The sequence below is a fragment of the Sciurus carolinensis genome, chromosome 7 (genome assembly GCF_902686445.1).
Source record: "Sciurus carolinensis chromosome 7, mSciCar1.2, whole genome shotgun sequence".
NCBI classification, from domain to species: domain Eukaryota; kingdom Metazoa; phylum Chordata; class Mammalia; order Rodentia; family Sciuridae; genus Sciurus; species Sciurus carolinensis.
In genome coordinates, this window is record NC_062219.1 from 16,136,593 (window position 1) to 16,160,022 (window position 23,430).

Here is a 23,430-nt window from a genome sequence, read left to right on the forward strand (position 1 = left end):
CAATGAATTCAAAGTTACTAGGTCAGCAGCTCATGAACACAACGTGGCGGATGTATCAGAGGAGCTGAGTCAGGGGTAGAACAGAATTCTGACCCTGGGTGAGGGGCCCTGCATCTCCTCTGTGGTTTCTATGACAACATGGTGCTTCCAGCTGCATCCTTCTGAGGGATGTGATTTTGGAACCTGCCTTCCAGTTGCCAACTGGAGTAGAAGGTGCTGGCAGGTCCCCTTGGGTAAGCTAACTTCCTGTATGACCTCATTAGGTTCTGCATACGGCTGGCATTCTGAGAACATTGCTAACATAATGTTTCGAAGATGTTCTAATTCTATTGAATTGAATCCTGAACATTTGGCTCTGAGCAGTGACTCTCAAGTCATGATAATGTTACATACCATTCCCCTTCCTTGTCACTTTTTAGGAATTCCCCAAAGTGGGATGGTATCATTTCACATTCCATCAGAACCATGACATTTAACTTTGCAGGATCTCTGCTTTGGGCACTGTTCTCCCTCAAGCCTGTCCCAGACATCCTGTGTCAGCTAAGGGCACCCAGTCAGGTGCCAGTCTGACCTCAACCTCAAATGCAGCTGGTCACTGGCTTCACTATTTTGGTGGTAAAGAGAAGCGGGCACTACTGAGGCAGAGCTGAGCAACGTTTGTTCTTGACCTGTGAGCACTTGCACTTGTGTGTGGATTGAAGACATTACAGCATTATTACTGCTGCTTCACACAAATTATAAAGGAACACTTAGCTCCTACCTGGCAAAATAACAATTACATTTCTTGTGCTTCTCAGGAAAATATTCACTATGCATTTATCTTCCAATTACTTATAATCCTAAAGGATATTTTTATAAGATTGTAAAATATATAAATCTGAATACTCTTGAGAATCTCACATCTTTAGAGAAATCAATTGCTGACTCGTTGTTCTAAGGTGAATCATCACCCCCAATTTGTAAATATGGCTTAAAATTGAGTACACTTTGTTGGGAGTTGAACATGGGTAATAATCATTTTCCCCTAATTTTATCTGTCAAAGAAACCACTTTTTCTTTCATATGGAGGAGCAAATAAGAAATAGAAAAAGGGACTATTTACCAGTACTTCTAAGATAGAAGTTTCAGTTAAAATAAGAGTATAGGGCTGGGGCTGTAGTTCAGTGGTAGAGCACTTGCCTTACATTTGTGATGCACTGGATTCATTCTTCAGCGCCACACAAAAATAAATGGATGGACAGCCTCTGGGATCAGGGCAGGGCAGCCAGAGACTTCTCCAGGCAGCCCTGCCCCCTCTGGCCGCAGGCTCTTTCCACAGGGAGATCCAAGATGGTGGACTAGAGGGTGACTGCATCTCCAGTCGCTCCAGAACCCAGGATTCAAGAAGGGAAGGCATTGAGAGACTCGGACTAAAATAGAGCCACGGGGTGAGTCTCCCCCACCGGGTGAAGCTCAACCTGGGTGGCAGGCACATGGATAGGGGCGGCTTATCAGAGCAGGGCAGGGCAGTTAGAGTCTTCCCCAGGTAGCCCTGCGCACTCTGGGGGTGGGCTCCTCCCACACGGCCAGTTTCTTGGAGCAGGCCCCCAGTGAGAGCCTTCCACATAGAGCCAGCTCCAAGCCCTGGAACCAGTAGCGGGGTAGGGGCAGCTTTATTCGGAAGCACTGCATTATCAAGTTCCTCCAAGACTTCAGGCTACTGAAGGCTGGGAGGTGATACACTGAAATCTACAGGGACACTATAAGCCAATAGAGGAAATCTGCAATATCTCAGAGTTCCACTGACATCTGACCAATATGAGAAAACAAGGGAAGAAAATGTCCCAAACAAACCTAGATACTATATCAATAAAACCCAATTGCAGCACAGCAGAAGAAATGTCAGAAAGGGAGTTCAGAATGTACATAATTGAAACAATCAGGGAAGCAAATGAGGAGATGAAAGAGCAAATGCAGGCATTGAAGAAGGAGATGAAAGAGCAAATGCAGGCATTAAATGATCGTACCAATCAACAGTTAAAAGAGCAAATATGGGAAGCAAGAGATCATTTCAATAAAGAGAGATATTGAAAAAAAAATAAATGGATAAATAAAGTTATTAAAAATAGATGAATGGATAAAGAAACTGTGGCATATATACTCAATGGAATATTATTCAGCCATAAAGAAGAATAAAATTATGGCATTTGCAGATAAATGGATGGAAGTAGAAAATATTATGCTAAGTGAAATAAGCCAATACCAAAATACCAAAGGCCAAATGTTTTCTCTGATAAGTGGATGATGATACATAACGGGGAGGAGGGTAAGAGAAGAATGGAAGAACTTTGGACTGTGTAGAGGGAAATGGGGCTGGAGAGGGTGGGGGAAGGAAAGATAGTGGACTGAGACAGACATTATTACCCTATGCACACGTATGATTACATGAATGGTGTGAACGTACATTGTGTACAACCATAGAAATGAAAAATTTTATCCCATTTGTGTACAATGAATCAAAATGCTGTCTGTAAAAATAAAATAAAAAAATATATATATAAAGAGTATAAAGAAAACAATATGGTTCTACCTAACATTTTACCATATTAGCACTCTCTCTTCTCACTGTGTCTGAACACATAAACAACCACATACACATCTGCTTGTTCTTTGAAGTAAGATGTAGAGATGGTACTTCATCCCCAAACTCTCCACCATGAATCACTAACATAGTATCACCCAACACCAAATCCACATGCAAAATTCATCAGTTATCTCTTTGTCTGTTTGTTTGTTTTTCCTAAACCAAAATCCAATCAAGGTTGACCCTTCGCTGTTGATTGTTAGGTCTCTGGTCACCTGGAACAAAGTTTCTCAATCTCTAATGTGCACATGGATCACCTGGGGATCTTGTTAAAATGTGGATTCTGGCTCTAGCAGTCTCGGTGGTGACTGAGAGATTCTAGGTCTAACAAGCCCTCCAGGAATGGGCTGCTGCTGACACCCAGGACCCACGTCTAGATGCAGGAATAGGTAGTCCCTCTCCCACCTCTGTCCCTCAGGACACTGACTCCTTGAAGAGTCCAGGTCATTCTCGTAGAATGACCTGTATTCTAATTATCCCATCAGGTCAATGACTTGTCTCTCTATCCTTTATCTTGTGATGAACTGGATGTTAGGTGTAGAGGTTGGTGGGTTTCTGTTGAGATGCTTTTGGTAAGAACACTGCCTGAGTCATGCTAAGAACTTTCAAATGAATTAGTTATCTATCTCATCCTATTAGTTATCTTACTACTAGGAAAGGTGGCCTAAGACCTTATCACTTGATTAAGGTGATGATTGGATCTTTTAAAATAACACTTAAATGTGACTGAAAACACAAATATTGTAATTGCGTATCAAATTAGTAATATTAACTACACAGGGAAATAATTAGCATTTTGAGTTTCCAGAGATGACATCTGCTGAGGAGCTATCTGACAGGTAGGGCCAACTCCATCTGGCCTTACAGCTGTTACCTGAGCCATGATGGAGCTTTTCCAAAGAGGAGAGTCTCCTGCCCATTCTTGTTACCTTCGTTTGCCTGGATCCCAAAGCAGGGCTGCCTGACAATGATGACTATGTCAATAACCACCACCACAATAAGGGCACCTACTATCTATGAGCGTTGAATTGTGTACCAAGCAGCATCACAAACCCTATAAGGTAAACGAGTGGGTCAAATCCATGTTGAAACCCTAACCCAAAAGTGATCATATTAAGGAGTGGACCTTTGGGAGGTGAGCCCTCTTAAGTGGAATTGGTACTATAATAAAAGCAACTTCGGAAAGCTCTCTGACCCTCTTTCCACCCGTCAAGGACACAATAAGAAGCCAGCCATCTGCAACTCAGAAGACCCTGCTCTCAGGCTTTCGGCCTCCAGAACTGAGGAGTAAACTTCTGCGACTTATCAGCCAGTCAACCTGTGGTACCTGGCTGCCTGTGGTACCTGGCTGCCTGTGGTACCTGGCTACCTGTGGTACCTGGAATGGACCAAGATGGTGAGTTTGACCCACTGCATTTTACTCCTCAGGAAGGACTTGGGTGGCAGCCAGCTCAAGTTCACCACTGAAATAAGAACCTCTCCTTTTAGGAGCCCAGCAGAACAGGGACCTCCACCCAGTCTGCGCGACTAGTCCAACACCCCCTTTGTCACATGGATGTGAAACATGGGTTGAGAAAGTACCTTACTCCAGAGACTCTGTGTGTCACTGAATTCAGACGCCACAACAAACCTGAGGTTGGTTCCGTGTTCATCTTCTTTCTACAGAAGCAGGAATCGAGGCTGAGGGAGGTTAGATTTCCCACAGCTACACAGTTGATGGGAACCAGGGAGCCCTTGAATCTGGGTCTGTCTGTGCTCTGCTGCCCCCAGGCAGAGCGACTACCCATTCCATCCCCCACGGAAGCCTGGCCTTCAAAACCTACGTCTGGGCACCTCCGCTCAGAACCTAGAAAAAGCCAGGGCTGTTTCTGGGGCAGTGAACTAAAGGTGACAGACCTTTGTGAGGTTTTGCTCCAGGGCCCCTGACTCACAAGGCAGGCTTGACTTTCTCCTTCCTGTCTGCACCCAGGAGCCAGATTCCCTCTCCACCCCACACCCACGCTCCCACTCCTCTGAGGATGGGCCAGGCCCTATAAAGGGGACAAGGTTCTCTTTTGTCCCTCAGGCCTCCTCAGCTTGGAGGACTGAAACACTACCAACGAATTCCCTGAGCTCAGGGACTGGACATTAGAAATAAAAGTGTATAAATACAACTTCAATCATGCTTCAGTTTCCAATTTCATGATGCCAAAGTATGTTTATTATTCTGATATTTGGAACCCAGAGGGTCTTCTCCTTTAAAACAAGATGCCACGCAGCAGTTAGGCTGATATCACAGCCCACAAAAGCCTTCTAAAGTCACAATGTGTTCAAACAATGCTCATTTCAATAAAGTTGGGGGGGTGGACAAATACTTATTGCAATACCAATATATTTTTTAAAGAATACAAATAAAATATAAGAAAGTTTGTATTTATTAAAATGTGTAGATTTGGGGGAAAGCATGTTTATAGAAAAACGGAAGATTGGGATGAAAGATTTTGGAGGTTCTACAAGAAATTTCTGGGTATTTCAGAAGACTTTAAATGTTAAAGGCACAGATTTCTGTAATGTCCAATTGTATGTAAAAGCAAAGAAATGCTTGTCACCAACTCTTGTTCTTGTCAATGACATGGAGGGCTTTTCTTGCATTGTGTGACTCACAAATGGGAATGAAAAGTGGGAAAACAGACTTTTCTCAAGGGAACTGAGTTTTTAAAAATAGAGGAGGAAAGGGACAGTGGAAAAGAAAAAGGAGCAATGGAGTTGCTGAAGGGCAATTGCCTGAGTTGTGAGGATGAGCCTGTGTACACGAGGCCCCTGGGAGGGTAGGTGGCTGGTGACCGGTGAAAGATGAGGTCTGGCATCCCCAACTAAGTCTGTGACCCCATCAACCCCAAACAGCCTGCTGTCATTTGGAGAAAAAGGGAAGTGTGTTTCATGGGGTCGAGTGGGAAAGTAGTGCCGTGTGTGGTAAAGAGTTGTTTTTAAGAAAAGAAAGCAAGCCCCACTCAGAGCATCTGCCAATGGCTGTGGTGTAAACGCTCCTGCCAGGAGCAATGTCAAGCTATGGATGTTTTCCTAACTGGCTGGCCAATTCCTGGATATTCATCAGCTTCCATGAGCTGGTGTGAGCCAGCTCCAGCACACCAGTGGACAGTGCTCCTCATTGTTGATCTGCTTGAATGACTGCCAGTCAGAGTCCTATCAAGCAGTCATGCCCTGTCCTATAATATGAGTGTGACATTTTAGTTACTTCAACAGTTACTCATTCAAAACTGGCAGAACATCCATTGGAGTCAGTGAAAGAGTGCATCTCCAAAGCACTTCGTTTCAAGCCACCAGCAATCAGAAGGCAGAAAACTATTTGATACAAAAATCAACACATAGCTGAATTCTTGGGACTACATTATATTTTCTGATGACTTTTTTCTCCATATAAAAATTTTAAGTGAAAGAAAAAATCACCAGTGATTTACTAGAGTAGTTTTAAAAACCTAAATCCTGGGGAATCTCCTTAGTAAAATACACATGCATTTCCAAAGAGGGTAAGAAACGGAAGTGCAAATGCTTGCTGGTCTCTTGCCCCACACATTCCCCAGATCACACAGCCCATCAGGAGCAACTTACTGGACCCAGAGTGCTGGAGCATGTGGACCGGTGTCTTGACACGCAGAGAGGGTGCCCCTGTGAACTGCAGCGCAGAGACCTGACCCCAAGAGAAAGGGCAGCCAGGAGAACCGAGAGGAGAGGTCTGAGCATCTCTCCGACAGGCTCTGGCCTACACTGTCACCATGATCTGGTCCAGCGCTTTCCGTTTCAGATCAGGCACTGTGGCCTCTTTGCTGGGGTACCCCACAGGAAGCAGCATCAGCAGCTTTTCGTGTGGGGGGCGGCCCAGGAGCATCCTCAGATGAGGGCCACAGTTGAGCGGAGTGGTCGTGACGGTCACCAGCCCTGCATTCTAAAACAGGAGAGGAAAGGGTGCATTTCAAAGTCAGAGGCAGAATCACGACTCTGCTTCCAGCCTGGGGACGTTCTCATCCCTGCTGGTCCCAGGGCCTCCCTGAAGCTGGACAGCAGAGGCTGCCAGCTCCGGGAGCAGGGATGGCGGATCCCACCTCCAGTCCTCCCGCCTCCCCTCCTGCTGCTTATTGCTTGTTCTTCTAACCAAGCAGTGGGAAGAAGAAAAAATGCTAATTTTAGTTTTCAATCATGTTCAACCAAAATGAACGGTTGTTTTATACAAAGAAATTTGGGGAATCCAGTTACACCAAAGGAGTGACAAAAAGAGCCAGGAGTTCTTTCTAGCTAAGGGATCAGTCTGTGTCCTGGTGCATGACCCTGAAGATAGTGGCAGTCCCTCTAAGCAATGGGCTAGCCCTCAATCTACTATGCTTTTTCTACTGAATATTCTTTCCTGAATTCCAGTTACCTGGCTATGGCTTGTTATATCTTCCTATAATGTTAGCATTTAATGCCATGGATGTGTAAGGACCTGGAGTGATTTAATAAGGCTTCCTCTGGAGCTCACTTGGACCACATCAGCATGAACCTTGATTCATGTAGAGTTCTACTGCCTGAGGGACTGTTCTCAGACACGTGCATTGAAAAATTCGTTGATTTCTTCCTTCATCATGAGCTTAGATTGTCTCTACTTTCTTATGGTATTTCTCTTCCTATCATACCTTAGCCTAGTATTTTACTTTGGAACATATAAATCTTGAACTTTCCACTGAGAATACATTTGCATGTTAAGCTGGTGTCACTTTATATTTTGGACATGTTTCAAGACACAATTGTTACTTCATGCTGAGTTTTGTACATCTTTAGCAGTAGAAATTTGTGAATATATAGAACATAGTAAATAATGCTTTTAAATAGAAAACCGATTTCTATTAATATTTTATCTCTCAATCTCTATTGATGTGAGTACTTAACATGTCCATGCACTTGGAAAAGAAAATACATCTTTATATTGCCTAACCTCTGACTGAAATTTAGCAATTTCTTTAATTATAAACATAAGCAACAAATCATCGTGCTGTTAACAATATCTGGGACTTGTCACCAACCAATAAAATTCACAGATATTTCATACCACTTTACAATTGTTACAGACACCTTAAAACATCATTATATTCATTACTTTAAAATTTCATACTGACTGATAGATCTTGGTATTTAATGTATTAATAAAGATTTTGCACATTTCATTCTCAGCAACAGGTTCAGGAATTTCCCATGATTACAGAACCAACAATGGAAGCAGTGATTCATCCCTAATGAAAATGCTTATACCCAGCCACTCAGGAGGCTGAGGCTGGAGGCCTTGCAGTTCAAGGCCAACCTCAGATAATTAGTGAGGTCCTAAGCAACTTAGTGAGACACTCTCAAAATTAAAAATGGTTATGGATGTAGCTCAGTGGTAAAGCAACACTGGATCCAATCCCCAGTACTGAAGAAGAAGAAAAAAAAGAAAGAAAGAAAATGCTCATGTCCAATGATAGAAGACCTGGTGGCCAGAGGAGATATTGAGAGTAGAAGAAATACCCCAACAGTATCTCCTCAAGCCTCCAGAAAATAAACAACTAAGTAAAAACAAAGGGCACTTTCCAGACTCTTCCCCAGCGGCCCCCTCCACCTCCCATGCTGTTCCAGGCAGATTGTGACCTCTGAGCCTGGGCCAGGAAGAGGGTCTGCAGCTGTCTTTGTGCTCCACGCATGGTGAGCTCTTTCCACCCAACACTGTGCTTGCCACGGGGCTCCAGGATTTTCCTGCCTCCTCTCGCCCATCAGGACCTACCTGTGCAATTATCCCTATGTAAAGCTAGAGGGCAGCAAACTCAACCATAAACTGACCACGCTGCCCCCTTCTGACGCACAGGGTAGTTGGCAAACTGAGCTGCTGCCTCCAAGACCCTAAAGGGTGGTGCCCTGTGGTCTGACGCTGCACAGAGACCCCCTTATTAATCTGCCTGCAGATTCAGGAAGGAAGGCCAATGCCAGCTCCTGCAGGACAATTGTCTGAGTGACCTAAAAGCACCTTCTCTCTGGTGCAATGTGACTATGTTGTGCTACTGAACATCCAAATTGTTCATTGAGATAGTGAACCTCATATTTTTAAATCGTTTCTTGAAAATAGGATCACTCACTCTTACAATCTTGCGCTTTATTTATTTTATGTGTTTGCCATCTCTCCCTTTCTGTTATGGTTTGGATGTGAGGTGTCCCCCAAAAGCTCACATGCGAGACAGTGCAGGAAGGTTCAGAGGAGAAATGATTGGGTTGTAAGAGTCTTCACTCAATCAGTGAATCAATCCCAGATGGGATTACTTGAAGTGGTAGGTGTGGCTGGAGGAGGTGGGAATTGGGGCAAGGTTGTGGGGTGTACATTTTGTATCTGGAGAGTGGAGTCTCTCTCGCTCTCTGCTTCCTGATATGAGCTGCTTCCCTCTGCCACACTCTTCTGCCATGATGTTCAGCCTCACCTCGAGCCCTGAGGAATGAGCTGGTCTTCTATGGATGAAGAACTCTGAAACCCGAGCCCTCAAATAAACCTTTCCTCCTCTGCAATTGTGCTGGTCAGATTCTTTTAGTCACAGCAGCAAAAAAACTGACTAAAACACCATCCCTACCTGGACCCTGGACCCCCACATTGTGTGGTGCATGAACAACTATCTCCCCCGTGCCCCCCAGGATCTCCCCTGGAAGGGGCTCAGAAAATAAGCGCAGGAGTGGCGGGTTTGAAGGCACAGCTCCGTTCTGCTCCATTTCCCGTCTGCACTGGTTTCGCTGCGCTGGGTGGGGACTCTGGAAGGGGCCCTCTTCCTGAAGCAGCTCAGCTGCTTAGGACAGAAGCTCTCGGGGCAGAGCCCACCAGGGCTCTTCAGTCCTCCCAAGAGCTCAGACAGCCACCTAGGGAGTGAGTCTCTGCCACGTTCAGGCTCTGACCTTCTCTTGCAGCTGCCAAAACCCTTACACTACCACGTGCTGTCACAGTAGAAGGCAAACGCAATGACAGACTTCTGGCCCTGAGATGATGTTACGAGTGGATTTCCAGGAAGAATTCCAGCTTGCTGAGCCACCGTGTGCCCCCCGCGGTTGCCCGGGCTGGTGTGGGCAGCGGGATTGCTTTACTAAGCCATTTCCAAAAGACACTGTTGGAAACCGAGCTGAATTTTTCTGATAAGTCTCCCCTTGGGCTCCCCCTTCTCACTGTGTCCCTTGCGCCTGAGGGAGCAGCAACATACCTGCAGCGCAGCCAGCAGGATGCCGCAAGCGATGGAGACGCTGATCTCATTGTAGTAGTGCACCTTTTTCCTGCCACTTGCAGTAAAACCATGTACTTGTTTGAAAATGAGAATCAAAACAGGGGCGGTGTCCAGGTATTCCTTAACCCAGTTGGTTCTGGTAAGGGAAGAGAGTCAGGAGAATGTTTACTCTTACTTTTTCCCCTCTGCTTTTTATTACCTTAACTTACGAATGATAAAAAAAATAAAAACACATTTACTTGTTTCTTTATTTTTAATTTTAAAAAAGTAGAATTTGTCATTTTGCTGTTTTGTGGTGTGCCTGTGTTGTGTGTGCATGTGCTACTCATCCTTTTTTTGTGTGTGTGTGACCAAGGTCAACACACTCAATAATCAGGCATTAGCAAGTGTTAGTATGGCAGAGTATATGAAATGCTGAAAGACAGCAGAGGTACATCTTATATCCCAGAGGGCACTAAGCCAAATATTTCAGCAAAATGAAGCCTGGTAAATGTTGAAACCAAGCGGACTGGGAACCCTTCAAAAACTGAAATGTTAATTTTGAGTAAGAAGATTAGAAGAAAACCCCAGAAATGGCCTCAAGCTGAGCACTGAAGACCAGGTGGAAAAGGTGGATAGGGACAGTGTCTCCAGTCAGAGTAAAGAGAAAGAGTGAAGGCAGAGTCCAGAGGAGAACGCGGGCAGGCCAGGGAACTCCAGAAGCCTGGCAGGCTGGAGGACGGGGCACAGGCTGGGGCACAGGCTGGGGCACAGGTGGGCGGGCAGGTTATACACAGATACCGCCGGGTCCTGGCCTTCTGGGGGTAGGTGACCGAGCACTGTCAAGGCTGAAAGCGGAAGCATATCAAACCTGTTTTCAGAAGGAGGTGGATTGAGGTGAGAGCAACATCACCAAGGGTGATATTTTAAAGTACCAACTACAAAGTCAGGAGGGAACTGGACAAGAGACCTTGGCAATGGTCCAGGCAGGAGAGTGGGCCAAAGGGCCAGGCTTAGGAGAACTGGGGGAGGTGTAGGGGCTGGAGCTGAGGGAATCCAGCTCAGGAACAGGCAGGGGAGAGGGCATCACAGAGAGGCTCAACTGAAATGATAGGTGGGCAGAGGGAAACGCCCTTAGTCTGGTTACAGGAAAAAGGAAGGGGCCTTTTGTGGGAGCGAGAGATCCTTCACGTGAGGCACACATGTGGAGTTGAGATTTTTGTTTCCAGCTCAGAACGTATCCTTCTTCATTCTATTACCCTGTCCCATCCATTTTGGCAGAAGCTTATTTTAGAACAGATATTCAAAGGAGAGATATAATCCAATATATTGTAATTTTTCCTTAATATACTTTATGAAACTAATTATCAAGAGATGGTTACCATTCACTTCACTTGTAGCCTAGTTATGCTTCACTGTTTTAAAACACAGCAAACTCATTTGTGCATTTTTTGATGGTTCTTGCACTGTAATGAGTATAGGTTACAGTTTCAAAGTCACTTTTTCATACTTCAACAAACGTAGTAGTATGCTGGACTTAGTGGTTCTTTTCTCCTTATGAAGATGAGGTTTAGAAGATCATCTCTGGAGCCAGACTGGAACTCTCGCAGCTCAGTTTTCTCCTACATAAAATGAACCACTGTACACCCTCCTTATATGATAACAGTGAGAGTGAAATAAATAAAAATATATGAAGTGGCCTTTACTAATACAAACAACGAACTTTTAAATCATGGAAATGTCAGTACAGGAAAACCACTTGTAATCCACTTTCCTGACTCATTTGACTTCCAGTGCCCTCCAATCTCTCTGTAACACACACTGAGGTGGCCGTCCCATCCTGATGGATCCAGGATGCTGCTCTCCACCATGCCAGTGCAGTCCTGCTGCCCTCGGTGATTGAATGTGACCCAGAGACGGTTGTAGGACCATTAAGTTATAGACTTTCTCAATCAACAATATGTACACACACGTGCTTGTGCACACACACACACACACACACACGCACGCACACACACACACACACACACAGAGCTCTGGGGATTCAGGGACCCCAGGTTTATAAAAGCTCTCATACCACCCAACAACCGTCTCTGGGTCACATGGGTTCTATTACATAAATTTGCATTATGGTGTTGATAGTTTCATGATCTAAAATTCTGATCTTTACATTATTAAAAGAAAATTTCAAAGCATATAAGTGTGAGAGAACAAATAATGTCAATTCTAAAAATATTAGATTAGGATTAAACAGTTTACCTATATTCTGAGGCAGGGTAAGCATTTAAAAATATTTTTGTACTTAAGCATGCATTGGTATCAGATCATTTTAATTTATTTGTGATTTATTCGATTTCACACAAATTTATTATGACATCATATTAGAGTTAACAAAAAGACAGCAATGCACAAGGACTGATAAAAGAAGGCCAATTGGCACCTTCTGCCTAGGGTGGAGGGCTCCTGCCAGCAAGCCAGGGAAGGCAAGATTTGGAAGCTATGTTGAATCCACATTGCACATAGAGAATTAATTACAGTTCTTGATTTCAGAGTTAACTTAAACAGGATGACATGGTGTATGTTTATTGGCTATTCAATTTAACAAATATTTATTCAGTTGCCTACATGCATCAGAAAGGCGTTGGATAGTATAATATGAGAGTTTTTAAACCTGGGTTCCCTGAACTCCCAGAGTTCTGTGTGTGTGTGTGTGTGTGTGTGTGTGTGTGTGTGTGTACATATTATTGATTGAGAAAGTATAACTTAATTGGATTCTCAAGGGTATCTTGGTGTACAACATGGATTTTGAAATATCGGTCCACAAAATGAGAGGAAAAGTAAACCAATAATTAAAATGCTATGTGGTCAGGGTCATTTAGGCATGTGGAAGGTGTATATGAGGTACATTAGGTACACGGATGACAGAAATCAACTCTGCCTCAGTTGAGGCAAGTGAGAGGGTGTAGTCTTTTGTAGGTACTGTGTCCATCTTAGAAGTCCAACATCTAAGTAGGAAACTCAACTTCATTTTTACCCTTCCCACTTCTCATAAATATGCAATAAGATTCATAAATTTATTATTAATGTCCTCTACTTGTTCCAGACAACTCCTTAAGACACAGTTCTTGCAGAGTTTAAATATCTTAGAAGAAAACTGTTCTTTGGGGACAATAAATAAAACAGGAGCAGGGCCAAGGGGGCCACGCGTCCTTGACCAAGCTCTAACTCCTGTGCAAGTCCCACCTTGCCCCAAGGCTGCCATCTCACCATCCTTTCTTAGGCTCCTGTCACCCGACAGATCTTATACTTGTACTAAATTGTCCTCAAACTAAATATTGCTTGATAAAACCAAATGGAAGACCTGATCATTTTATTAAAATGCAATTTGCTTCACTCAAGATCTTGAAAAGTATTTTATAATCTTACGTTCCAGAGGGAAGAAAAGTGAAGTCATTCCTCGACTTTTTTTTTTTTTTTTCAGAAGCAATTATTTGAGTCAGAGGCTATCTGGGAACCAAGCCTGAATTAATTTTCATCATTCCTTTCCAGAAGCGGAGTTGAACATTATAACACTAAAAACCAAACCAGTGTAGAATTTGCTTAGTTTGTGTTATATGATGTTGAAACATCATACTGAAGCACATCAATAGGTAAAATCATTTTATGTTAATCCAAAATAAAGTAGTTTAAAAATTACAAAACCAGGAAACTGCAGTGATGGTTATTTCATTTTAAAAAGTCAAACCAAACACCCCTAATTCCACCGACTTCGTACCTCAGTTTCTTCAGGTCTGTGACCCATCGGTGTCCCATCCTCTTCATGTAGTTTATTTCCTCCTCCTTCTCAATGATCTCCCGGATCTTGTGCTTCACGTCTGGGTCCTTCACCAACACAAAGGTCCAGGGTTCTGTGTGGGCCCCGCTTGGGGCTGTTCCTGTCACAGGATGAAGTAACATCAGAAACTAAGGCTGCAGGAAAGCACGGGACTGTTTGTGAAGAAGCATAAGTAGCCATTCTTGCTCAAAATGAAGACAGGCTCCTGGCACGGACTCTGGCCTGTAGCTGCCCCCTCCATTTTGCTCTGCTTCACTTTAGGTGTCTCTCAACCTGCCAGCTTAGACCCAGACCAAGAGCCCCAGGACTCGGGGGACTTATCCCTTGCTGCTCCAATCACCAGGGAGAAAACAGCCCTCAGTATCCGCAACATGACCCCTAAGGAAGTCCAGAGGGAAGCTCTGACAGCCAAATTCTCCAAAACATCATTCTCCAAAAAGGGTAAAGCCAGGAGGGTTATCGGTAATGGCAAAATGTCAACGATAAAATGATTTTCAAGGCGCTTCTTAAAAGGCTACTGCCTCTACGAAAGTTCTGGGTGGGTCCCCAGAAGGTTTGTGACCTTGGGGACACACAAGAGTTGGTAACTCCTGTCCCTGTGTGTAGTATGTCTTTCTACTCTGGTGGGCTTGGGGAACCCTCGGCCTACACCTGGATCAGTTCCAGTGTTCTGGGGCAAAACTTCATGGAGCACCGCCTTTGTCCAAGGGGCCAGAGTTTCCTTTGAGATTCCAGGGAAGAACTGAGGGCCAATTTCTGTGGGTGTCTCATCATTCCTAGAGATGTTCTTAAGGGTGAACCACAGTGACCCACAGGGGGAATCTTCCAGAAGCAATGATTTCTTCCTTCCTAGTGAGTAGTCTAATGGAATAAGCTCTACCTCTGGAGGGAGTGGGGCCTGTGGAGTCTTGCTGGGGTTCTTGGTTGCCACACACCCCTTCCAGCACTGGAAGTCATGACTGGTTGTGAAATAATAGTCAAAACTGAAGAGGAAGAGTACATTTCTGGAGAGTGATTCCAGTTAATTTTGTACCCATTTTATTCATTCACTAAATATCTGTAGCTCTAAACATAATAATTAATTTTCTCGACTGTTTTCATTTATACCACATTTATTTTAACATACTATATTACACGTATGTATACAGATATGTAGATAAAAAGGAAATTTAGTAACTGCTGTCAGTTAAAGGACTCAACAATCTAGTGCACTTGTATCTTTAACTGAAATGAAGTGTTTGATTCTTGCTTCCCTGTAAGTTGGACAATGGGTTCAAATGGGTATGGAATAATTTTTAAAATGAACCTAAATGCAATTGAGGTAGGAATGACAGAAGACTCTCAAACAGGAGGTTTTCTCTTATAATTCCTCCCTTTTTTGTAGCTTTCATTTTTCCCCTTTGTGATGATATAATTTACTTTGGAAATAAGTTTGTCTTGCTTTGGTTTACTGTGTAAATTCACATGGGTAACTTTTGTGAGCCTGTTAGACCTCTGTACCTACAAGTTCATTCCTACACATACTAGGTCATTAGAATTCCACACATGCACAGATTTTATAGATTTTATAAATATATCACTCTAGGCTTTATTCACTTTCCCACTACTTTTATACCAGTAAGAGAGCTGACATTTTCAAGGTCTTGACATGCAATTACAAACCTGCTGCTTTGATGACATTATTAATGACTTCCATTGGGACTTGCTCATTACTTATGAACCTGACTGACCGTCTCTTATTGAGAAGCTCATAAAATTCCTGCGACCTCTTAGCCATTTCCTTCTCAGGATACCGGGTGTGGGAGAATGGGATGTGTTCAACATCTTCCTCTGATTCTGGCAGTTCATCTGCATCTGCAAATAAGAACAATCAGAGTAGCAAATTCAGTGATCTCTCTTGGTTCACTGTCTATAAAGTTATGTAAGCACAAAAATATCAAGGAGGATGGGGAGGGAAGGGGAAAGGAAGGAAGGAAGAAAAAAGAGGGAGAGATCGATCTACATAACTCTGACAACTGATCTTGACTATTCTTCCAACTCTAGACTTGTTGTAAATCAAGAAAAAGAAATCTTTACCTATACAATGATGAGGCTTTCAAATTTCTCTCATGGTGGACTAGGTAATTTGAAACAATCTCCCATCCACTGGAAAATACTCAGATCACTAAATCAGGTGTTTTTAAGAGTCCTTTTAAAATAACTCAGCCAATGACATAATAAGAAATTCCCAGACTGAAATCAAAGGAAAAATATGACCCTATAGTCAATAAGCACAAAAATCACACTTCCCAGGTTACAGCCACTATACCTACACATTGGAATTTCCATTTTTATATTTTCAGGGGTCAAGGGCCACCAGAATCAAAGCCCAGGCTTATACACAGTGGGAATTTTATTTTATTTTATTTAAAAAAAATTTTTACACCTTTATTTTTTATTTACTTATTTTTATGTGGTGCTGAGGATTGAACCCAGTGCCTCAAACATGCTAGGCAAGCGCACTACCACTGAGCTACAATCCCAGCTCCTCACAGTGGGAATTTAAAATTCTGGGCCCCCAAGAGTACAGGAAAGTGAGAATTTTTTGGTTCTGGATGAAAATACCTCAATTACCTAGCAGAAGCAAAAGCAATGTGTAAATAATTTCATGTACAATTGCTAGCAACCCACTAAATACAATCAGGCACATAAAGAAACGAAACATCTTGAGCAAGAAACAGCAGAATCATTTTTTAAAAATAAAGTAGGATGCCTAAAAACTCTAAATATTGGAATCAGCAGATCCAGAAGATGAAACAACTAAGGGTTAGTATGTTTAGAGGGAAAAACAACCAAACATATAAATCTATAAAGTACAGGAAAGAACAAAAGGTGACAGAGGAAATATGAAAGAATATAATCTCTAGGTAAGAAAAATAATAGAATGGAGAACTTAAGGGATGGATCTGCTAGGAGGTGAAGTTACCTAAGGAAGAATTAATGAATGGGGAGATAAGACAGAAGAAAATGTCTAGAATGGGGGAAGTAGAAACCAAAGATGGAAAACATAGAAGAATTAAGTAGAAAATGGAGCGGAGCAAGAATATCTAATACGCAGTTTCCATACTCACAAAAGGAGATAAGAGAGAGTATGGTGGAGGAAATATTTGAAGAGATAGTGTCTGTGATTTCTCCAGGACTGATGGAATATACCACATCTATAGATTTACGAGGCCCAGAAAATGCTAAACAGTATAAAAAAGAAACACACCTTTTATAATCAAATATAGCATTTGTAGGTGATAGCAACTGGAGAGGCCTCTAGAAGGAAGAAAGGTCTGGTCAAACACTGACCCTCTGAGTGTGTGGGAGGTGGAGATCTCCACATGATTGGCATGAGGTGGAAGAAGAAAGCACTTGGGAGTGATCAGGAGTCCAGGGTCCCAACCATGTGTGAGTCCACAAGGCCACGTGCCAATCTGGGAGCCCATCCGTGAAGGCGTGCATGAACACTAGAACACAAGGAAGAGAGCCAGAGGGCCCAAGGCCTGGCCCAGAGGAACCCTGCCATTCTCCAGGTGGAACCCAGCAGGGGAGTAGCCTTCTCCTGCCCTCACACCCACACATGGCCTTCTTCAGAGACTGGGAATCCCGGACTACAGTGTTCTCAGTGGGTACCACAGTTTGCTCAGAGCTTTAGTTGAGGAAACTCCTTTTTACATAAGCAGGAGCGGCTTGGGGCCAGACTGTAAACACTTAGTTAAAAGAAAGTGGGTGTGATGGGGGAGTGCTAATGGGTAGCTATCAGCTTTCTAGCAATCGTTCTGAACTAAATGCAGACAACAGAAATGTCATGACAACCGTGAACTTTATCAAAGATGTGATAAAGACTTGCTGCACCAATGATACCTTCCCACCATTTGCAATGAAGTCTGAGGCCCTTTGCAGCTTGTCCTTGGTATAGGAGGAAATGCATCAGGTGCTTCCTGAGCATTTGAATGGTAAGTTACCAACTCTTAAAAGTCATTCAGTGTTTGCATAAACTACAGGCAGCCTATTTGTATGACTTGGCAGTTTCTGCAGCTTTTAAAGTTCAAGCAGGCTCTTCTAATTTGGTCCAATGAAGTAAGTGGTTGCCTGACCCTTCTTAGTGCCAGCTGTCTTCTCTGACTAGGGCAAACAAATGGTCCTTATCACCTCCAGATAGGATTGTCCTGTGGCAGTCCCAAGAACCCTGCACTGTGGGGCTGCCCTTCCTATGGCCTCTCACAGGGCAGAAGGTCTCCATCCCACCTGGGGAATGAGGCAGCACAGAAGGCCATTGGCATGGAGGCCAGGTTGGAGCCCGGGGAGCTCCACAGAGCTCTGGAGAAACTAGAGGAACTATGGGGCAGAGAGCCAAGATGGAAGGTAGCACCTCTCCACCCTTGAACTCCTGACTGCCCCTAGGAATGTAGCCCTGAAGAGAGAAGAAGCAGCCTCTGTACACTCCTATTTCCTTGCCTCCACACTAGAGTCATTAGAGCCACAGAGACTCCTTCGGGCTCTAAGGCCCACCTGCTCCAGTGAACGGTCTGCTTTTCAGTGGCAGTCCTTTGTGGCCACACCTGGGGTGTGTTGCATATGCCAGTAGCAACTCACCTGCATCATGGCTTTATACCAAGGAACCCCTAAACGTCTCCCTAATTAGGCTTAGCCAGCCAAGAAATTCTAGGTCACTTCTCTCCTGCTTCACAGGGAGGTATTTTTCTGGCTGCACCTCTAAATAAATTACCTTTGTTTTTGCAGTTCTGCTTCAAAATCTTTGCAAATGAGTCAAATTTTTTCTAATAATGAAAGCAAGGACAACTTGTGTCACATCACCCGGTTCTCTCCCTGCAATTTTCTGGAGGTTCCCTGATACTGAGGATGGGATGAAGCAGCTACCTGTCACCACAGACAGATGCCTAAGGGGCAGGGAAGCCACCTCAGGGCTCAGCATCTACCATGAGAATGCCTTTTCCCAGATGCCCTTCATGACTCAGCTGCTAACTTGACCTCTCAGTCACTTGACCCCATGGCTGCACTACTGACCCATTATTTCACCCCAGCACTGAGGTGGGTGGAGCTGGGGAGCCTGGGATGCCCAGATGGAGAGACCTCAGATAGAGTCACATTATCCTGAAGCTGGTGGGGCTCAGGCATGCGACCCCAAAACATGCCATGTTAGCATGATGGGAAGTAGCAGGAATAGGAAGAGCTCTTGGACCTTCCCCGACCTTCTTCCCTGAAGCAGATCATAAAACCTGGGAAGGATTTTGTGACTCTTTACTGAAGCAGGTCATTAGACCCTCATGGGAAGACTGCTCTCCCTTTAGGAAAAGACATCCTGATCTCTGAAGAGGAGGGGTCACTGAGAAGGATCTCAGTAAACTTCAAGTTACTGATGATTTAACAACTGATCCACAATACTGAATATTCAAGAACTATCTCTTGCTAGTCCCCAAAGGCTAGCTCTAACCCACCATTTGGTGCAGAAGCATGGTGTTTAGGGTTTGGAGTGCTCTCAAGGGTATAAGTGACTGACATCCTCTGTGGATACAGCGAGAGAGCGTTGAAGATTGGGGACCCTGAATCCACCCCTGGTTGGCTGACTTACAGCAGTGAGAGGCTGCCATTGGTGAGCTTGTTTAACTGTTATTTAAGTTAGTTGTCAATGATCCTTTAAACAGGTTTGAAACTAGTTCTGATGGCTAGTCATGATCAGGGTACTTTATGATATGTCATTTTCCAAGTTGGTATAGACATTTTGATTCTCAGGTGTTACCAACAGTAGGTAAAAATTTCAATACAGGCCTTTCTCAGCAAAGTGGCCGACATGAGACATTGTATCACTATTTCAATTAGAATCGAAGTGTTTTGATGACCAATGAAACTAAGTGCAAAAACATCCCCATGACAGGAAAACGAACATGTCTTGATGAGGTGTGTTTCCTATGCCTTTGTTCTTTTACCCATTTCTATGAACTTCCATGAATCTGGGCCTAACTAGACAATTTGTGTGTTGGATTTTCAGTTCCTTTTATAGGGTTGATCTGAGGTTTTCTCTTGGATATAAACATCAGCAACTTCTCCTTCTTAGACCTCTGTTCCAGGCGAACAGGGAACTGACAGTCTTGGTGCTGGGGATTGAACTCAGGGCCTTGTGCATGTGAGGTAAGCACTGTACCAACTGAGCTGTATCCCCAGCCCCCCAGACTGACAGTCTTAATAGGACTTGACCTTCACCAAAGAAGATATAGCTTACAAGCTTGGCCACACCAGGATCTCCTCTGTCTTCTCCACGCCCGTTTCACGAGCTGATTCCCATCTATGAGCATGGAGCAAGAGTGCTTTGTGGATCAGGACTGGAGGAGTTTGGGTCGGTTCCACATCTTCCTTACCAGACACCAGAACAGCATAGAATGTTTATTTTACCATTTTGTATATTTATATTAATATTCTAAATGATTTGAATTTGTTCTCCATAGTCATCAAAACAATCTCAACAGTTTTTGGTAATGGAATAATTTTTCTTCACCCACTCTCCCCTGCTCAATGCCTTCTCAACCTGGAGTGTGGCCGTGTCCACCCATCCTGTGCTAAGAGCAGGGAGCCCAGGTTTAAATGCTCATTCTCACTGGTCACCCATATGACTTTCACATGTATTATTTATGTAAACAACAAACATTTCATCGGGAGATCTGTGAATGCTACATTCGGGCTAGATGTGCACTGACTAATGATCTTCTCTATCCGAAGACTTAGCACTAAGACAGTTATCTTCATTCCTCTGTAAAGATAAGAGAAGGATGTGGATGGAAGGGAACAGAGAATGAAGAGGCAGAGGATTTTGCAAGAATGAGCGATTGGGTGGACACCAGAGGAAGGCCATAAATCTCTGCTGTGTCTTCTACCTTCAGGCCCAGCCCCAGGCCCCATTCCTTCCCAGCTTCACCAACCCCTGGTCTATCCTCCATCCTTCAAATCCAGCAGCCTTTCCTCCATGCACACCACCTCTGATCTCTCAGAGATAGAACCTGCTGGCCTTCCCCTGCCTCCTCTGTTCTAGGCAACTCTCCTGTGGGAGAGACTGCTCAGCAAACACTTGGATGCCTGGATCCTGCCTCTACCACTACCTTCCTGGGCAAGCGACCTACCTATTTGAGCCTCAGTTTCTTTGCCCGTAATACAGGGATAATAATAATGCCTACCTCACTGTATTGTCATGAAGACTTTTTACTCTATGTAAAGCACAACCCTGAGAGGCTATAGTCAATGCCATGTAAGGCGTGTTCCTATCCTGGAGCCCCATCGCCCATTCGTCTTTTCTGTAGAACATTTTCCCACCATCTTCCTCTTATCTGCAGGCTTTGTCCTCAGCCTTCTCTCTTAATGTTCCCATTTCATGGATTCATTAGTTCTCCAAGTTCCAAATATCACCCACTGCTGGTGACTGTCCTACGAGAGTCTGCGACTGGGATCCCTCTCCTAAGGTCACTCTGATCTCAATTATAACACTCACGAAGGAAACTCACTGTCCTTCTCTCTAAACTGGATCCCCTCCCCCTCACTCACGTCTGATAGCATCATTATGACTCTCCCAGCCTCCAAATCATTTTCTCCCTCTTCTCCCAATATCTACTCTATCGCCAAAGTCTGTTGTTCTTCCTTTACCTTCGCTTCGACTCACACCCCTGCATTTCCACCAGCAGCAGCATCCAAGCCATCCTTGCCAAGACAAATCACCCCACGGCACCGGAACAGATATCCCCTGATGGGAAGCGCTCCCCACCTGGGTATAGATAGTGCTCAACTGAAGATGGACGGACTTAGCAATCGTTTTACTCTATGATGATGCAGAAGCATATACACTGTTTCTCACTTGCAGTATAGTGTTCCATAAACTGCATGAGATCTTTGGCATTTTACTATGAAATGGGCTGTGTTCGATGGTTGGCCCACTCCAGGCTGAGCTAAGTGTTCTGTGCACGTGTAAGGTGGGCTGCTGGTCTAAGGTTTTTGGTAGATCAGGTTATTAAATGCATTTTGAACTTCTGATATTTTCAAGTTACCATGAACTTTTCCAGATGTGAAGCCAGCATAGGTGGAGAACCATCTGTACCGTTGGTGTTCTGGGTGGGGTGTCCTTCAACATCAGAGCAGAAGAGCAAACTGGGCAGCCCCCCACAAGAGGCTGCCTGGGCTTGACTCCCGGGTGGGACGTTCAACATTTCTATTGGCTCCAAACACTGAGGGCCAACGGGACACCCCACTCCCTGCACTGCCCCAAACCAACTCAATACATAGACACATGCACACACACGCGCACACACACACACACACACACACTCACAATTTCCTTTTCCATTTCCAGGCAGCCTCTGTTCAGAGATGGGAGCCTCACCTAGAATCCCACAGCCTCTTCCAGATGGAATCCATCCTTTGTACCCCCCATCCCTCCCTCTCTCCCTGCCTGCCTCCTTCATTGTTATGCCACTGTCCCTGAGGTGACTTTTGTCTTGCCCTGACTGCCTCTCCCTGGTCAGTTGGCCCTCCCAGCAGCTAAGAATCTCCCCAGGGTGTTCTGTCCTGGTGCTGGTGCCCTGGTCCTCCTGGCTGACAAGCCCCTCCCCTTGCTGCTCATCCTCAGGCAGCTTTATACTTTCCTAGTGTCCCATCATGTGCCCCCAGGCCTGCCTTCAACACCTTGTAATAGCTCCACCCACTTTGAACTCCCTTGTCTCCTAAATGGGACCCTCGGCTTGTTGAGGACAGAGGCCACTCTTGACGCTAACCCACAGGGTCTGGCACAATAAAAAGTAGAAATCCCAGAGAGCTGCCACTTTGTCGATTCTAGTCTTGCTCAGAACCCCATGCTCACTGCCAAACTGTGATGAGAACCTTTAGAAAGACGGTGACAGCCAGAACAGGGTCAGAACCAGGGAAACTTCCAGCCCTCAGCCGCTTCTAGCTGAGTAGGAATAAAGGGGCAGGGTGGTAGCAGGTGACAAGCTGACTGCCTGAGAGACAGCGGATCTCTGTCACACCTCCGTCACATGTGGATTTGTTTGCACATCAGAGGTCAATGGCGAACCTGGCTTTCAGGCCTCCCTGGTCAATAAGCCCTGCCACCACCATCACATGTGCCCAAAGGGGAAGCTGGGGTGGCTGCGGTCTTTACCTTCCTGCCCCTGGTGGAGGTCCGTGCTGTCGTTTAGGTCTTCATCCACCCAGGGCCGAGCTCCAGGCTCCCGCTTCTTCCTCTGCAGGCTTCTGTCAGCAGGTTTAAAGATCCACACAATCAGAATGCAGACGACCGCGACCAAGACCGGAGTCAGAGGAAGCATGTTTGGTGGCTGGAGCCTGAGGGCGAGCACTTCCCACACTGGTATTTAAACAGCCAGGAGCAGGAGTGTGGGGAGCGGGAGAGGGAGGAAGGAGAGAAGGAGAGGGAGGAGCGCAGGGGAAGGAACAAAGTGCAGAACTCTCCAACTCCGCGGACTTTGCAAAGGAGCAAAGATCACGGTCACACGTATGGGTGGGTTTGGGTTTGGTCATGCACCGCCTCACATTCACTTTTTAACACTGTGTATTCGATCAACACATTCCCAGACGTAATTTCCAGGAACTGCGTAAACACAGTAAAGCTCTAGTTCTGGCCAGTAGTGGTAAAGACATTTCATCTTTCTGCTGTGTAACTTTTCTCCACGAGTGTCCTCAGCTCACATGAAGCAAGGAAC

General features: G+C 44.7%; 1 protein-coding gene across 2 annotated transcripts; it reads right to left on the reverse strand.

The window, feature by feature from the left end:
* Positions 1 to 4,815: 4,815 nt before the first annotated feature.
* Iyd (iodotyrosine deiodinase) lies at positions 4,816 to 23,137 on the reverse strand. 2 transcript variants are annotated; one of them, XM_047558464.1, is made up of 5 exons: positions 22,872 to 23,137; positions 15,353 to 15,544; positions 13,631 to 13,790; positions 9,856 to 10,012; positions 4,816 to 6,566 (listed from the first exon to the last, which is right to left on the reverse strand). In XM_047558464.1, the coding sequence occupies exons 1-5, from the start codon at positions 23,035 to 23,037 to the stop codon at positions 6,384 to 6,386; spliced, it is 858 nt and encodes a 285-aa protein (XP_047414420.1). In that variant the 5' UTR covers positions 23,038 to 23,137; the 3' UTR covers positions 4,816 to 6,383. The 2 variants fall into 2 exon arrangements, with proteins under 2 accessions (XP_047414420.1, XP_047414421.1); XM_047558465.1 differs by lacking the exon at positions 22,872 to 23,137 and having other exon boundaries at positions 15,421 to 15,544.
* Positions 23,138 to 23,430: the final 293 nt, after the last annotated feature.

Bases quoted from the DNA above. Each gene is read 5' to 3' on its own strand.
- Iyd (XM_047558464.1), bottom strand. From the start codon at position 23,037: ATGCTTCCTCTGACTCCGGTCTTGGTCGCGGTCGTCTGCATTCTGATT. The intron at 13,791-15,352 runs GTTTGTAATTGC...ATCCTGTGACAG, and splicing joins TAATGTCATCAAAGCAGCAG to GAACAGCCCCAAGCGGGGCC. The intron at 10,013-13,630 runs GTACGAAGTCGG...TTCCCTTACCAG, and splicing joins ACAGACCTGAAGAAACTGAG to AACCAACTGGGTTAAGGAAT.